The sequence below is a fragment of the Canis lupus genome, chromosome 9 (genome assembly GCF_011100685.1).
Source record: "Canis lupus familiaris isolate Mischka breed German Shepherd chromosome 9, alternate assembly UU_Cfam_GSD_1.0, whole genome shotgun sequence".
Lineage (NCBI taxonomy): Eukaryota > Metazoa > Chordata > Mammalia > Carnivora > Canidae > Canis > Canis lupus.
This window is the reverse complement of record NC_049230.1, coordinates 23,439,553-23,455,556: the sequence shown is the minus strand read 5'-3', so window position 1 is coordinate 23,455,556 and position 16,004 is coordinate 23,439,553. Positions and strand designations below refer to the sequence as shown.

Here is a 16,004-nt window from a genome sequence, read left to right as displayed (position 1 = left end):
GGACCCGCCCACCCTTTCCCTGTCCCCTATCCCCCAAAGAACTACAGGTTCCGGAGAGTATGCAGCATTTATTACAAAGCCAGGAGATACAAATGTCCCAGGGCAGAAGGAGGGTACAGTCACCTCAGACACAAGACAAGGTGCAAACACAGACAAACCTGATGGGGGGGGGCGGGGTCCTGACCCCAAACACCTAGGTTCCAAGGGAGTCTTGCCTCCTCACCTCCTCCCCAAGCTGATCCTATGTACATTGGAGGAAAAACAAGTGTGCAGGGATCTGCTGGGGTCTGCCCTTCAGGGGGCAGTCCACTGACCTCTCAGGATGGAGCCAAGGTCAGAGCTTACAGGTTTCCATCTTGTGCTTTTAGTCTGTCCTGACTTAGCCTCACCTGGGGGCAGGGAGGGGACTGCAGGGCTGATGGCCTTTGGCACAATCTGGGGTCTGTGCTTGTCTGAGATGAACCCCCCTCCACCTCTCCACTGCACCCCAGGCCCCCAGGAGTGCTAGCCTTGCCAGTCAGGGCTCCCAGCTGGGGGCAGGGGCAGGACCCAGTGAAGCGGTTCACATTGCTAAAGCCACAGTGGAATTTCAAGGGCTGAGGCCTCCCGTGGCCTGAATCTTCTCCTCCACAAGATAAATGATGCAAAGGCCACACACATGGGGCCGGGGGGGGGGGGGGGGGGGGAGGCAGAACTATCTATTCTTTGCACAAAGTTTCCACTGCAAGAGGAGGAGGTAAGGGAGATGCCATCTCTACCACCCACTCGCTCCTCAGAACCAGGGGATAAACTGCATTTGTAAAAGGCACTGTCTTAGCGATTCTCTGGACATTCAACAATGGGGGGTGGGGGTAGGGGCATCAGTGGAGGCAGGACAGCAGCCAAGACAGGGGCAGGGGGAAGAGAGGGGAGGCCCCACACGCAGCCAGCTGGAGTTATGTCTAAAGCTCTGGGGACTGGGAGTGCTCCCTGAACACCCCATCTGCCTTGGGGAACAGGAGGAGGATGGAGCAGAGCTTTACTGAGCCTCAGGTGGCCCCTCTAGCCCACCTCCAGGCACCCCCAAAATGAGAGCAGGGCAAATGACACAAGACCCCCTAAAAATGAACATTCCACCCCCCACACATACACACACACATAAAGTTTGTTTCCTGTGGCATTTAAATTAATCTGGTTGGTCCATAGAAAATAAGTATGTATATTTGGTTTTTCCTATGTACATATATATATAGATTTATTTATAAAACCCGCCCCCCACCCCTAAGGCGGGAGGAGCTGGGGAAAGTCAGAGGTGGAAAGGGGGCCCAGAAAAAGTGGAGGATGGAGAGGCATGGCTGGAGAAGGACAGAGAGGGTCTCTTTCCTCAAGTTAAGGGGGGCACAGGAGCTCCGTTGACAGTCATCTTGCGCCCCCTGCTGGTGGAAGATGGTGTCTGCAGGCAGTTCGAGGTACCCCCGTTCGCAGCTGCGGTGGCCCCACCGGCTGTGGCAGGGGGAGTGGGGGAGGTAGGGTGGGTGGCCGGGGGCCCATGGGAGCTGGGGGAGCCATGGCAGGGGGTGGCTGGGCTGGGCAGGGAGGAGGAGGTGGCTGGCAGGGTGGCAGGGCTGGGAGCCTTGTCGCTGACGGACTCACACTCGGATGCCCCGCTGGTGTTGGTACCCTCCGAGGGGGTGGGTGCTGTAGGCAAGGTGAGCCGCTTGCAGGCTGGCTGGACCCGATACTTGAGGGGAAGAGGCCCATTCTGCAGGGAGAGGGGGCAGAGAGAGGCAGGGAAGGGGAGGGGGTCAGGGGAAAGAGGCTGGTCAGGCAGCGAGCTGACGTTCACCCCACAGTGCCCCAACGGAAGAAAGGGGTCCAGGCCTTGGAGATGAGGGGATAGGCAAAGCCGAGGGACCAAGCAAGGCCAGAGATACAGGAGCACACAAAGCCCCAGAGAGGCAAAAAGAACACGCAAGGCCACAGGCTGGAGAGGAGAGGGAGGTTGAAAAGCAGGGAGCAACATTTGCTCCTCTGTAGCCACCCGACCCTACTTTCTGACCCAAATTGGGGCATGTCATCTGCCAAAGGATCCTTTTATACTTCAGAGTGTGGCAGGTCATCATCAAAGGATGGCTTGGAGGCTGGTGTGGTGTGGCAGGCCACCCTGGACACACCCAGCTCTCGGGACAAGGCACAAACTGTGATTACTGGTCACTGTGTGGTCTCTGTGGCCACAGACCGATGCCAGACCCTGCAGGGTTCCCCTCCCGGCCCTGCCCTTGCCCTGCGCCATCCTGCCCAGCTCACCCGCCGCCAGGGATAGATGTAGGCGATATCCATGAGGGTGTAGTATTCCTTCAGTGGCTCATCCTCATACAGAACCTCCACCTAGAGGAGGACACGGAGGACACTTTGACCCTGGTCAGGTTCAAGGCTCCAGCCATTTGGCAATGAGGCTCTAAGCCAGGGGTAGTAGATGGGACACTGGGGAGGAGGGGTTAGCAGGTGTTCCCTTAGATACTCTGGGGTTTCATGGTGGGTTTGACTTCGCTACCAGACTTGACCCAACAGAATTCCCAACCACCAGATGGGAAAGGATCTGGAGAAAGTCTCCAGATTGTTAACAACCCCTGCCTGCTGCCATCCACACAGTTGTCTGGGTCCCCTTTTATCTCGGGCAGAGATAATGGGGGCAAAGAAAAACCCTGCTGAGAAAGATCTCACATAGAAAGGTGGCTCTCACCCAGGCTGCAGTGGAATGACCCAAGGAGCTTTAAAAGAAATACCAATGCTTGGATCTCACCAGAGATTCTGATTTAATTGGTATGACATAAGTTGAGTTTTAAATAAAGCTCCCCACTTGATTCTGACCTGCAGCAAAGTTTGGGATCCACTGTCCTAGAGCCTTGATACCCAAAGTGTGGTATTTAGACTAGTAGTACTGGCAGCACCTGGGAGCTTGCTAGAACTGCAGAATCTACTGAATCAGAATCTACTCTTAGAGATCTTAGAGATCACTGACACATTCACATTCGCATTATCAAGATCTTAGAGAATCACTGACACATTCGCATTTGAGAAGCACTGGCCAAGAGCGCCATTGGAAGTCTAGACCAGCCTTCCTTCAGCCAGCTGCCCCAGACAAGACCTTATATTTTTGCACCTGTACCTCTGCCACAGTTCTGAACGTGCAAGCATGCATGTGTGTGCACAGACATGCACACACACTACTCGTCATCTTGGTCCCAGCACCCTGGAACACTGGCTTCAACAGATAATGACTGCCCCACCCTAATCTTGGTTTCAATTACTCTTCTCTTCGAGCTCAATCACACAGCCAGTTCAGAACAGTGGCTGGGATGCACAGATTGTCAGACATGCACAGACACTCAAGTTTCTGAAGGCCCAGGGACTCACCTTGTACTTGCTGGGCACATCCATCTTGTTGCGAAGAAACTTGGCGAGATGCATGACAGTCATGGCTGCTGGGCATTGCAGGAATCGCACCCCTGTCTGCTGGGGAAGAGGCACCCAAGGGCTGGGGTCCGTTCCAGGCACTCTCTCCCAGCCCACGTCCCACTCCTAAGCAGGCCCCTAGCACTCACCTTCTCCTTGTCCCCATCCCCATTCTCCAGAGGACCCTTCTTTTCCTCCCGGTCCCTGGGGGAAGGACAAAGAATGAAGCTAGGGAGACCCTGGAACCGGCAGCATCCCCTAATCCCCTAATGCATACATCCAGAAGGCCCTCCCAAGGGTCCTTTCTCTTCCTAGGGGGAGGGGTCAGGGTGGGAGAAAGGGGCGACCCATCCTAGAACCCCAGAAGACCAGCGTGGGTCACACTTGCCTGACACCTTCGTAGAACTCGATGGAGAGGCTGACGATCTCGTTGTCGCTCAGAGCCCCCTTCTCCTGCTCCAGGACCTCGCCGCGGTCCTCATTGGAGCCATTGGGGACTGCAGAAGAAGAGAGCTCTGAGGGGGTGGCCTAAGACGGCGAAAGGAGCCCCTCCAAGGACCCCGGGACCTCAGCGTTCATCGGGGTGAGTCCAGCCATCCTCTAGGCTGGGACGGTGGTGTGGCGGTCTGTGCAAGAGGGACAGCCCACGTGCTAGCGGCAGCACCACACGCTCCCACGAACGGACACGTGCACACACTCACCTTCAGTCAGGGGGTACGCTGCGTAGAAGTCCCGCCGCCGTTTCATCTCATCTGGAAGAGGGAGGCAGGGTGAGGATGGGAGCACCAGGCAGGGAAGTGGGGGGCAGCAGGGCAGACAAAGGGTGTGCAGATACCTTTAAAAAGCCCAGGGACCAGTTTATAGACGATGTCTTGGAGGGTCTTGTCAGATCTGGAAAAAACGTACGGAGTCCTGTGGGTGACCACTTCACCCTCCTCTCCCCAGCCAGGAATCCCTACTCCCACCTCCCTTCCTTGATCCAGGGCCCAGCTATCAGGGTCCCTGGAGGTGTGGTCTTTACCCCTCTGGCATTTCGCAGCCTAGACAAGCTGGATATAGAACAAGGGGAGGGGCAGGGCCCTGGGTTGACGCCCTGTGCTTCTCCCCTCTGCCACCTTGGCTGTCGGAAGCAGGGACGCCTGAGGACAGAGGGCAGCAGCCCCAGAGGATCGGCGTGGCAGGAGGGACAGCGCCAGGCCCACCTGATGCTCAGCAGCGGTCTGGTTTTATGGACCTGCACGTCACACATGGGGCAGTACTTGTTGGTCTCCAGGTAGCGCACGATGCAGGTTTTGCAGACTTAGGGGTGTGGAGAAAGAAAGCGGAGTCAGAGCCCCCTTTGTAATCCAGGACCAACGCTCACTGCTCACATTCAGGTATCCCCTCCTCTCCAGCTTGTCCCCACAGCTCAGCCCACTCAGAGGCTCAACGTGGTCCTATTTTGCATAGATGGCAATCGCCCCTTGTCTATCCTCAGAGGACGGAGTGTGGGTGTGTTTGTGTCAGACCAGTGTTGTGTCCCAAGCGGGTGAGCCCCAAGTCTGACAGAGTACAGAACAAGAGCCAGCCTGTCGGGACACCTCCCAGGGTCCCTGACCCCTTGCCACCAAGCCCAGAGTGCACGTGAGGGGCACCTGCATCTTCCAAGACTGCCAGTGCAGGGGACCCATGAGGGTTCAGGTGAAAGCTTCTGAAACAAACCTCTGGGCTGAACCCTCGAGGCTCCCCACCCCAGTAGTCTTCCTGAGACCAGGGACCACCACCAGACATGTGGACACGTGCTCTCTTCAGGGCAGGAGCTCATGCTCTGCCCTCCCAAGGCCATGCCCCTCCGACCCAGGCAGAGACCGCCCACCCTGAGAGGCAGCCCCTCCACCCAACTCACAGGAATGCAAGCACTCCACGATGGTAGTAGCATCAATGAAGTACCCCCCGCAGAGGGCACACATGAGGTGAGGATTCAGCTCCGTGATTTTGATCCGGGTGGTCCGGTGCATGATGCCGGGGTGGGGGACAGGGGGCCTGGGGAGCGTCACCCTGAGAAATGAGAGTGGAATCAGACATCCAGAGACCAGACAGCCCTTCCCACAGTCCCCTCCTCACCACCCGACATCTGGCCCCAAGCCCAAAACCCTTGCTTTCTGCCTCCCAGGCTAGACTGGCTACGCGACTGGGACTGGCTCCTCCTGGTCCCTGTGTGTTCCCTGGACTGGGGAGCTGTGGAGAGTCCTACGACCTTGGGCAATGAGGTCAGGCTCCATCTCAAGAGCAGGAGCAGTCTGAAGTGAGAACAACTCTCCAGAGGATATAGGGAGGCAGGAAAAATGGAAGAGAATAGTTTTTAAAAATGTCCCTGATGTTCCCCAACCCCATATTCTCTCATGTGAGTGCTAGGAACTGAGGAAACATAGATTCTCCCTCTACCTGGATATGAGCCACCCCCCAACTGCCGCCTGGGTCTCTCTGCTCCATCCTCCTCTCCTTCCATCCCAACACTTCTTCTTCCAGGAAGCCCTGAAAACACCATAGGCATGGACCACCCTAAGACTAGAAGGAGCACCTCATCGCTTGTCTTCCTAGCTCAGCATCCAGCCTGGCCCTGGGTCTGGTGCTCATATGCCCACAGTGGGGACCATGTAGCTCCAGCCTGACCCCGGCCCTGGGCCCTGAAGGTAATGGCAGAGAGCCTGGGAAAAAAAAAAACAAACACTACCACCCCTTCCAAAGGAATGCGGCCACCGTTCCCGGGTGGACAGCACACTGCACAAGTCCCCCTGGATCCCAGGACCTCCGTCTCATGCAAATCCACGAATTCCCCTATGTGGGCACATCTCCACAGACTGTCCAGTGACAGACCGCAGGCTCTCGGGGATGCCTGCCAAAGCGGGGCAAGAAAGTTCTCTGAGCAGCAGCCCCGAGCACACAGCCAGGCCTTGGCAGGGTCCAGACAGGTCAGTCAGAGCTGAACTCTGGATTGGCTGAGATGCTTAACTTCTTGATCTAGAAATCAAACCCGCACCTACAGAAGGCCCCTCCCTCCTTCCTCTTTTCCAGCTAAAAGTCCAAGGGATGGGGCTCGGGAAGGTGGCCAAACCCCCAAAGACGCCTTCACAACACACACCCTCCTCTCCTTTCCAGAAAGATTTCTAAAGCCACCACATTGGGTTTTCTAGGACCAGAAATTCGCAGCCAGGATCAACAGTTTCTATAGAGACCCCAGGATGAGTTTGGCCAGGACCCAAACAGCCAACAGAGGCTGGCCAGAGACCGAAAGAGATGGAGAGACGCACAAAGGCCACATGTGGGTGAGACAGCAAGTCTGCAGGGCAGACGGAGGGGAAACGGGCAAGCCCAGGGAGCCAGTGGACACGCAGCAACCGGGCAGCAGCAATCTGGCTTCGGGAAGGAGGGGTGCCTGTCTCTCAGAGGGCAGCCCCAGGGCCAGACCCTCTCTACAAGGGTTCCCCCTTAAAAATGATTCAGACTCGCTGGCTACTCCACTGTTTGGTTGTTTCCATAGTAACCCTGGCCCTGGCAAGATGCCCAAATATTATTACAACCATCCAGAGAGCAAACTCCCAGTGCCTGTCTCGCTGAGTGTGTGTGTAATATCCATCGGATGTGTACGTGATGTCTGGGCCTCCAAAGGCACTTTGTGTGACGGCCTTCCTACGTGTATGTGGGTCCAGATGAATCTACATGTGCACGCACAGAGAGAAACAACACATGGTGGCTGATGCTGGGTGTCCAAGTTGCCACGGATGCATCTTGCACCCCCGTCTCTCTCACACTCTCTCTCTCACACACACATACACACACATGTATATACACACAAACATGCAGGCGCCTCCCCCTGCCTTAGTCACCCCATTCACACATTGGCTGTGTTTTCAAAACAGACATTTTCTCTTAAGAATTCCCATCCAGTTCCTGTCCGGCAGACTGCAGCCTCAACACAAGGGAGTTCCTAGACAAGTGGCCATGACCTTTACCCTCTCACTTCCCTTAGCATAGGTGAGAATTCTGACCATGACTACCCGTCCCACACCAACTCCTTTCTAGACGCAGGGGTAGAGGGAGCCCTGTGGTGCTTACAGAATGAAATATTCCTCCTCCAGTGTAAGAACAGGCCCCCTCACTGTGCTCCCTGCTCCCCCCACCCTATCCCCAGGGGCCTCAGACTGCTACCTCTGGGGCTGGGGGCGGGGAGAAGCACTGATTGGCTCTGCACCTGATTGCCATGGTTACCTGCAGGGCCCTGCCAGCAGGTGCCAAGAACAACTGTAAACAGGAGCCCAGTTCCCCCCTGGCGCACCTCCCAACCCAAGGCCTCAGGGCCCCACACCTGACACCCAATTCCTCCCCCGTTGCAGCTAGTGGGTGTATTGTGGGAAGGAGAGGGAAGAGGGGTGATGGTGGCTGGACCTCCAGCTGTCATCACTCTAGGGAAGACATTGGGAAATGGGAAACAGCCTGAGGGAGAAAGAAACAAAATCCACAGAGGCCATGGGCCATTTGGAAGTGGCTTCTGTGGGGCTCTGGGGGCTTTAACAGGTCAATTCCAATGATAGCAACATAGGGACGTGAGCACTGCCCCCCACCTCAGCGGCAGCCAACTCCTTCAACACTTTTTATCCTCAAACCACTGTCTTTACAAGAACACGATCTCTGGGCAGCCCATGTTCCTGGCCCCTGGGGATCCAGGTCTCTGCTACAGTGGCAGCAAAGGACCTCGGGTGAGCACCCAGCACCCAAGCCCAGTTCCTCCTGGCCTTTCAAGCCACATTTGTCTTTCCCCTTCCTCAAAGTCCCTACTAATTACAGCCCCCCCACCCACCTCCCCTCTGTTCTAGCCAGTCTTTTGCTGGAAGCTCCCTGCCATTTAGGCCTCTCCCACTGCCAGGTTTTGTTGTTTGTTTTTTTCCATTTTCCTCTGCAGGATAGCCTGTCTCTGATAACCCAGAGGTCTCTGCTCCTTCAGATGCTCTGAGATAGCATTCTCTGCTCTGCCTTTCCTTCACATGAAATTAGCTCACTCCCCCACTAGAGCATCATCAGGTCTTGGGAAAAGTCACTCAAGGTCACATCCCAACACCTACAATAACAGAAGTAGTAGAAGGGATCTTATAAGCCTCTTCTCCAGGGGCACTTGGGTGGCTCAGTCGGTGGAACATCTTATTCTCAGGTCATGATCTTGGGGTGGTGAGATCAGAGTTCCACGTTGGGCTCCCTGCTCAGCTTGGAGTCAAATTGAGATGCATTCTTCCTTTCCCTCTACCCCTTCCCCTCACCCCTGCTCTCTCTCTTTCTAAAATAATAAATAAATCAGGGGATCCCTGGGTGGCTCAGCGGTTTAGCGCCTGCCTTTGGCCCAGGGCGCGATCCTGGAGTCCCGGGATCGAGTCCCGCGTCGGGCTCCCGGCATGGAGCCTGCTTCTCCCTCCTCCTGTGTCTCTGTCTCTGTCTCTGTCTCTCTCTCTCATGAATAAATAAATAAATAAATAAATAAATCATAAAAAAGAGGGGTGCCTAAGTGGACTTCATGAATTAAGCTTCTGACTTTGACTCAGATCATGACCTCAGGGGTCCTGGGATTCAGCCCTGCATAGGGCTTTCTGCTCAGCAGTGTCTGCTTGTCCCTCTCCCTTCTGCCCCTCCCCCTGCTCATGCTCTCTTTCAAATAAATAAAATCAGAAAGAAAGAAAGAAAGAAAGAAAGAAAGAAAGAAAGAAAGAAAGAAAGAAAGAAAGAAAGAGAGAAAGAATCTTGTCCAATCTTTTCATTTTCCAGGTGAAGAAAGGTGGCTAAGATCACCCACTAACACAGTGGCAGCAGTCCTAGGACTAGAAACTGCCTGACTCCCATTCCAGTGCTCTTGACACACTGGCACACAGGCTGGGCTCCCCATTCATTTAAGAAATCAGTAAGCCTGGCCTGACTCCATCCAGGTAGGTAGGAGGTAGAAGGACTCCAGGTTCCCTAGAAGACCACTCAGTGAGCCTTCTGGGAGGGGTCAGAGTCTGGCACAAACATGACCTTCAGCATACATTCTCACTTTGAAGCAGGAAGAGGGGCAGGGAAGAATCACCTCATCCCACTTCCATGGAACAGGTAGGAAAACTGAGGCTCCACGGAAGTACAGTGAGCCAGAACCTACTGGATCCGCTTCTCTTCGAGGTGTCATGGGTCCAACTGAACAAGCTCTGCGTGTATTTGTGTGTGGAGGGGGAGTACTGGGGCCTGCCCTGGGACAACGTCAACCTCTCAGTGTTCCCTGATCCTTGGACCTGGAACCTGCTTCTCCTGCCAGCAGCATCGAGACATCCTCTCATCTCCTGAAACTGGGCTTATTGCCCCTCACAGCTTCCTAAGACCAAACAAAGACAAAACCCCAAAATATGCACGCAGAGCTACACACTGCCGAATACACACATATGCACACAAAGCCAGACACACCCCCTCCATTTCTCTCACACAAGGCCAGACACTACACACACACACACACATCCCAGGCCAGACACACCCCATCACACACACAGCCAGACCAGAGCCCAGGCCCACACTTGCCAGATGCACAAGCTACCCCCACCCACCCCAGAAGCACACAGTCTAACATGCCTGCCTGAAACCAGAGCTGCAAATACCCACTAACCATTTATGCATCCCTGGTCCACCCAGGGTAAATTATAACATAAGTCTTCCAGCAACAAAGGCAGTGCAGCTCCCAACCTCCACTCTGGAGGCCAGAGGCTGCAGGAGGTAGGGTGGGCATCTGACCTGCACAAAGATGCAGCCTCTTCCTGTTCAGGCTCTCTCCATTCCCATGGCAACAGCTCCATCAACCAAGATCTCTCCAGCAAGGCCAGGGGCAGTAGAGAGCACCCCCCACCTTGCTGCCCACCCCCAAAGACTTCCACTTGAACCCCCCTCAAACTACACAGGGTCCGCATCCTGGGTCCAGGCCTCACCTGGGGTCTGTTTCTGGCCTCATTCCTCCAAAGACAGCTCTAAGACCTCAATCCCCAACTCCAAACCAGGGAACCCCAGGGAAAACCTCCTAGCCCAAAAGCTGCAACAGAGCTGGCTTTATGCTCCAAGCAGGAACACCTCGGAACAGAGTGAAGACGGGAGGAAGAGAAATTAGAGTTTCAGGAACATATACAAACTGCAAGAGGTCCAGGGAAGGAGGCATCAGAATAGCGGGAGACAACCCGGAGACAAACCCTCTGCCTCCCCGGGAGCGACGGGGAGCCCAGGAGAGACTGAGGCATAGATCTATGTATGGGGAGAGGGATTTCTCCAAGAGACAAAGACCGGGGAGACGCGCGGGGTAACACTTCCACAATATTTACAGGCAAAGGCACCACCCCCAGGCCTCTTCCTTCCCCACCTCAAGCCATCCGGAGCAATTCTGGGCAGATGGGGGCAGTGGGGGAGGGGGAGAGGCAAGCCGGGGCCCACCGTGGAGGCAGGAGGGGCAGTGGCGTCCGCGGGCCAGAGGTCCCACCCCATCCGAGGCCGGGGCAGGGAGGGGGCGGCCCGGGGCTCCAGGGAGGAGGGGGCCCGCCGGGCAGACCCCTCCCGCCTCCGCCGGCGACGAGAAATATCGCGATAACTCTCCCCCCATCTCCATCCTGCTCACTCCTCCGGGGCTTCCCCCCGAGCCCGGGTCAGAGGATCGGGGACCCCAGTTACCCGGCGGCCGCTCCTACCTTCCCTAGAGTCAAACTTTCGGCGGGGCCCAAGGAGGGGTGTTCCGGGGAAAGAGGCTCCGCCGGGGTGGCTCGGGGAGGGGGCGGGGCGCCCAGTCCCGGGCCAGGGGGGGAAAGGGACCCGCTGGGGGGGTGCCCGGAAGGCCGGAGACCCCGGGCGAGGAGGAGCGCCCTCCCCCGGCCCCGCGGCGATCGAAAAGCCCTGTCGCCCGGCCCCCGGCCTCAAGTCCTGGCGCGTCTACGACGCCCCGGTGCCCACGGAAGGAGCGGAGCGCGCCCCCTCCCCAAACCCGAGGGGGCGGTAGGGCAGGGCCAGGGGCCGCCCGGCTCGCGGGGCCGGCCGGGGGGGCAGAGACCCGGCGCGGCGCGGAGCCCGCAGCCCCCGCGGCGGCCTCGGACCCTCCCCCTCGCTACCTTGGGAGCAGGTCTGCGAGGGGGCTGCGGCACAAAGAGGTGGTGGTCGAGGGAGACGCCAAATCGCTACAAGGGGGAATCCGCTTCGGCCATCTTGGAAGGGAGGAAAGGGAAAAGGGGAGAGAAAAGGGAGAAAGAAAGGCGGACGGGGCGAGCCAGGATAGGGGCTGGCGGGGTGGGGCGGGGACGCGAGGAGCAGGCCCGGCTCAGAGTCTCCCCCTCCCACAGGGGTGTGTAAAGAGGGATGGACCGGCCCCCCGGCCCCGTTCCGGTGGCGGGGTGGGAGGAGGGAAGCACAGGGAGTCCGCCTCCACTTACCTGGGCTCGGGGTCCGGTGGGTCTCGGGGAAGGGGGGATGGGAGGGAGGGAGGGAAGGGAGGGGAGGGGGGCCGCAGCCGGGTCGCTCGCTCCGGCGGCGGGAGGGGAGAAACCTACGGTAAGAAAGGAGTTTGTGAAAGCGGCTTGGGGTGGGAGGGAGAGAGGGGAGGGGAGGGGACGAAGGGGGGAGGGGAGGGACTGGGGCTGGGGGGGTACAAAATGGCTTTTTTCCTCCAGACAAGAGTAGGTCCCGCCCACTACTCACCCACGTGACCTCATTCCTTTAGGGTGTTTGCGGAGAGGGGAAGAGGAGGAGGGGGAGAGGCTAACGCGGCTGCCCCCACACCGGGTGCGGGGCCCCCTAAACTGGGACGCGACCTCACTCTTCCCAAACTGCCCGTGAGCCTGGAAGGTGCATCCTCTTCTCTGTTAACCTTCTCTGTTAACCTCCGTTAACCCTTCCTGCCTCTCCCCAAAATGTGTGTGTGTGTGCCCCCCACCCCCTGACCCTGCGATCCCCGCCCCTAAGCTGGGGCGCCTGGAAAATGAAGACTAGGCTGAAATGAGGCTCGTTCTGCAGTCCTGCCCGCCTCGGCCCGGGCCGATGGGCGCTGGGCTGGCGCAGCGGACGCGACGCCTCCGGCCACCCGTCCAGGGTATATTCATTCACTCCTAGTGACACTCCCTTAAAATTAATAACTGCAACCGTGGGAGAGAGCGTGTCCTCGCCACCCCCCCCCCTCCCCCGGCCCCTCTCGGCGGCCGGATCACCGGCTCTAAAAGGCAGTCCCCCCGGGACCCAGCTGGGGCGCCTCGGGGGAAAGGCCAGCGGGGGAAGGCTGGGGGTGGGGGTCGGTCTGCCGGAGTGGAGGCTGGTGTCCCCCGCGTGCTCGCGCGGATAAGAATGGAATACAACTTGGGCCGGGAGACAAGCTGAAGACGGGGACTCGGGCTCCGGGTCCGGGACACAATAACCCGGTCCGACTGGACTAGAACACCGGGCGCTGGGGCTCGAAAGTGGGCCCGCGCTTTTACTCCTGCCTTGCGCTGCTTCCCGCATTTTTCTCCGGGGCGCCGATCGCGCTCGCAGCTCTGCACGGCTGGTGCGCCTCCCTCGGCCGGGCGGCGGGAAGGAGCCGGGCGAGCGCAAAGGCGGCTGGTGCCAGTCCGCCTCCGACCGCCGCTCCCAGCTCCTCCCAGCGCTCGGGCTCCCGTCGCCAGTGGCTCCCGCCGGGAGGGGAAAACGCCGAGGGAGGCTTGGAAAGGCGGGGAGGAGCGGCCGAGGCTGGCGCCGGGGAAGCCAATCGATACTACGTTACGGCGACGACCCGGGCCCTGCCTCGTTAGGACGGTCGATTCGCTTATTCGTTATTCAAGATTTATTAGAGATGGTCGCTGGGTCTGTCCCTCCAGAGAGCTCGATTATCCGGCCAGACGGGCCATTAAGCGCATTGGCGGTGGGTGGCTCGGGTTAGGAAATTAGGAGACGAATCCGCAAGCTTCGGAGTGCCCGCCGCCTGCTCTTCTCTCCGCGCTCGCAGCTCAGGCCCACCCGGAGCTGGGCCCCCCGGACTGAAGGCTTTCACCCTGTGGCCAGCGACCGGGAGACCTGTGGACACTGGCCGCCCAGTGACCCCAGCTTCAGCCTTCAGCCCACACCGGCCGAATGGGGGCGGGGAGGAAGAGCCTGGGCGGGAGAGATTTCCTCCCAAAGAGGGGGGGTCTGAGAACCCGCGGGAGAAGGTCCGGGGGAGGACCCGGTCACCTATTCCCCTGTACTTGCACGCGGAGACTGGGATTTCCCCGCCCTTCTTGGAAAGGGGGCTCTTGGGGTGGACACACCCACTGTTCCTAGGGCAAGTGTGTCGCCAGCCTCCCGAACTCTGCCAGGGAAGACTTGTGCATCCTCTACTGTCCCCTAATTGCCCTGTGGGGCTGGAGCGCAGCAGGGACTCCTTGTCTGTCACTCCAGCTAGAAGATCTGGGGGCAAGGCAAACTGTAGGGGCTTCCTGAAGATCTCCATCACACACAATCCACTTGGGACCTAGGGGTTATGTATGTATGTATGTACGTGGGGGGTGGGGGAGGTGGTCTCAGTTACTAGGAAGAGGGCTGATAAGTCCCTGCTTCCGTCCTTTATCCAGGAGCGTTGCAGCAAGGGGGCCCACCGAGCTGGCGGGGCATCCATTCACGTGTCCCTCAGTTATTAAGTGCCAGTCACTAGCAAATTATGAGACACAGAGATGAAGACCCCACTACCACTAAAACTTCATTTTAATCATTTCCATCCTGAGCCACCTGTCTCCACATCCCTGACCTTTCCTGAATTATCAGGAGAGCCTTCGGAGACCCAACCTTTAATCTGAAGTTCTTTGGTTTCCCCGGGGGGAAAAAAAAAAAAAAAGCACTTGTCATATACGAAGTCAAATACTTTGCCAGGCAGCAGAGACCTAAAGCTGATGAGCCACATTTTTGCCCACAAGGAGCTCACAGGCCAGTGGTACTACATAGCCTGTCCTGTTAGCTTCCATGACACTAGGTATCCCTCTGGTTTGTCCCCACCAGTCCTGTGAGCACCTGGTAAGGGGGAGGGGGGCAGCTGGGAAAGGTTTTCAGAAGAGGCGTCCTTTGAGTCCAAACTCGAAGAGAAGCCAGACATTGAAGGGAACTGCCTGAGAGTCCTTTGCTTAGCTCCTGGTCCTGGGATGTGCCTCTGGCTGCCATTAGATGTCAATGCTTCCCCTGCGTTCTGTGCTAGTCGTCATCTCACAGGGTCCTCTAGCTGACAACTTCTCATCAGAAGAATCACTGTGTCTGTCACAGACTAGAAGCTTCCAGAGGGCAGGAATCCAGGATATGTAATCAATTTCTGGCATATGCCAAGAGCTACTGGGAAGATAAGATCCCTTTGAAGATGATGACAATGGTAGCACAGGGCAGCTCCTCTAGTAATTTTATGACTGTTTTTACCTGTCCTTCACTCTTCTCTCCCCGAGACAATGTCCTTTGTCAGTTTCTGTTTCTCCAACGGATGCCCCACTTCTCTGTGTGTCTAGTTTTGTTGTCATTTTTCTTTTTCAAAAGCTTCTATTAACTGCCTCTGATTTCCCTCCATTTTCTTGGAGCCTTCCTTCCACTCACCGCGCCTATTTCTCTGTGGTGTCTCTGTGGTGTCCCTTTTCCGTCTGGGTATATCTCAGCTATGTCCTCGCTTTCTCACCTTTCGCTTCATCCCACAGTTTCTCCCTGCCTTTGTCTCCGGCGCTACTTTCCTCCCTTCCAAACGTAGTATTTCCAGACTGTCACATCGATTCAGGCAGACAATGGAAAAGTGTCCCACCTCCACTGCAAATTCATTCTTAATCCTATGAAAAATGCAACCTGAAACGTATTGCACACTGAGACAAAAACCTCTGTCTTTGCCTTTCCTACAATCCAGCCTGGGGGTGGAGTGGGAGGTAGGCAGTGGTTGGAAAGTGCTGGAGAAAATTATCCCATCAAAAAAAAAAAAAAATCTCTGAACAACAAGGAATTTCCAATCACTGATGCTCTGATTTGTTACAGAGAAAGTCTCTATGCCATTTCAAAACGAAATTTGGCATTTTAGAGGTGGAGAGGATGCGCTTAGGTTTTCCTTTTAATAGGAAGGGAGAAAAAACAGCTGCGTCCCTGGGTGGGCTCGAACCACCAACCTTTCGGTTAACAGCCGAACGCGCTAACCGATTGCGCCACAGAGACTGCGACAACTGCTGGCGTGGCTGCGAGCGGAGTCAATGGGAGCGAGCCTGCGACGGCGCGGGAATCCAACCGAAACCCTGCGCTCGGGCGAAAGAAGTCAGACCCCGGAGAGGAAGAGAAGGGTCCCGATCGAAGGAGCGGAGGAGGGGGGACCTTCACGTCTCTCCTCCGTTGGTTCTGGGAGGGGTAGTCGCCGGCTTCCTCTAGGGCGCTCTTAGAGGAAGACAAGACGACTCTGGTCTTTTTTTTTTTTTTTTTTTTTTAGGGTGACCTGAGTCTTGGGGATACATGAAGTCGACCTGCTGAGAGTCCCAAAAAGCATAATAACCTTTGCAGCTGAACCCCTGTAGCCCCGCTGTACACCCGTGACGCCCTCCCCCTGCTCC

At 57.0% G+C, this 16,004-nt stretch overlaps 1 protein-coding gene, 1 long non-coding RNA gene and 1 other non-coding gene across 13 annotated transcripts; 1 reads left to right on the top strand and 2 right to left on the bottom strand.

Annotated features, from left to right (window-relative positions):
- Positions 1 to 52: 52 nt before the first annotated feature.
- Positions 53 to 12,058, bottom strand: PCGF2 (polycomb group ring finger 2). Of its 10 annotated transcripts, none has more exons than XM_038547476.1 (11): positions 11,562 to 11,726; positions 5,996 to 6,122; positions 5,321 to 5,472; positions 4,638 to 4,734; positions 4,271 to 4,326; positions 4,137 to 4,187; positions 3,824 to 3,932; positions 3,585 to 3,639; positions 3,397 to 3,495; positions 2,287 to 2,367; positions 53 to 1,741 (listed from the first exon to the last, which is right to left on the bottom strand). In XM_038547476.1, the coding sequence occupies exons 2-11, from the start codon at positions 6,049 to 6,051 to the stop codon at positions 1,364 to 1,366; spliced, it is 1,134 nt and encodes a 377-aa protein (XP_038403404.1). In that variant the 5' UTR covers positions 6,052 to 6,122; positions 11,562 to 11,726; the 3' UTR covers positions 53 to 1,363. The 10 variants fall into 10 exon arrangements, with proteins under 10 accessions (XP_038403404.1, XP_038403411.1, XP_038403412.1 ...); XM_038547483.1 differs by lacking the exon at positions 11,562 to 11,726 and having other exon boundaries at positions 53 to 1,482; positions 1,633 to 1,741; XM_038547484.1 differs by lacking the exon at positions 11,562 to 11,726 and having other exon boundaries at positions 53 to 1,412; positions 1,633 to 1,741.
- LOC119873279 lies at positions 3,824 to 7,010 on the top strand. 2 transcript variants are annotated; one of them, XR_005364433.1, is made up of 3 exons: positions 3,824 to 4,018; positions 4,569 to 6,107; positions 6,609 to 7,010. It is a non-coding gene; the product is annotated as an uncharacterized LOC119873279 (long non-coding RNA). The 2 variants fall into 2 exon arrangements; XR_005364432.1 differs by having other exon boundaries at positions 3,840 to 6,107.
- Positions 12,059 to 15,544: 3,486 nt separating the features above from the next.
- Positions 15,545 to 15,618, bottom strand: TRNAN-GUU. The gene has a single exon. It is a non-coding gene; the product is annotated as a tRNA-Asn (tRNA).
- Between the last annotated feature and the right edge of the window lie 386 nt (positions 15,619 to 16,004).

What these genes read in the sequence shown, in the direction of transcription:
- PCGF2 (XM_038547476.1), bottom strand. Translation starts at nt 6,051, where the DNA reads ATGAGCACCAGACCCAGGGCCAGGCTGGATGCTGAGCTAGGAAGACAA. An exon ending in AGCGTACCCCCTGACTGAAG is followed by an intron (nt 3,933 to 4,136) that starts GTGAGTGTGTGC and finishes CTTCTTCTGCAG; the next exon opens with TCCCCAATGGCTCCAATGAG. An exon ending in ACATCTATCCCTGGCGGCGG is followed by an intron (nt 1,742 to 2,286) that starts GTGAGCTGGGCA and finishes CTCTCCCTGCAG; the next exon opens with AATGGGCCTCTTCCCCTCAA.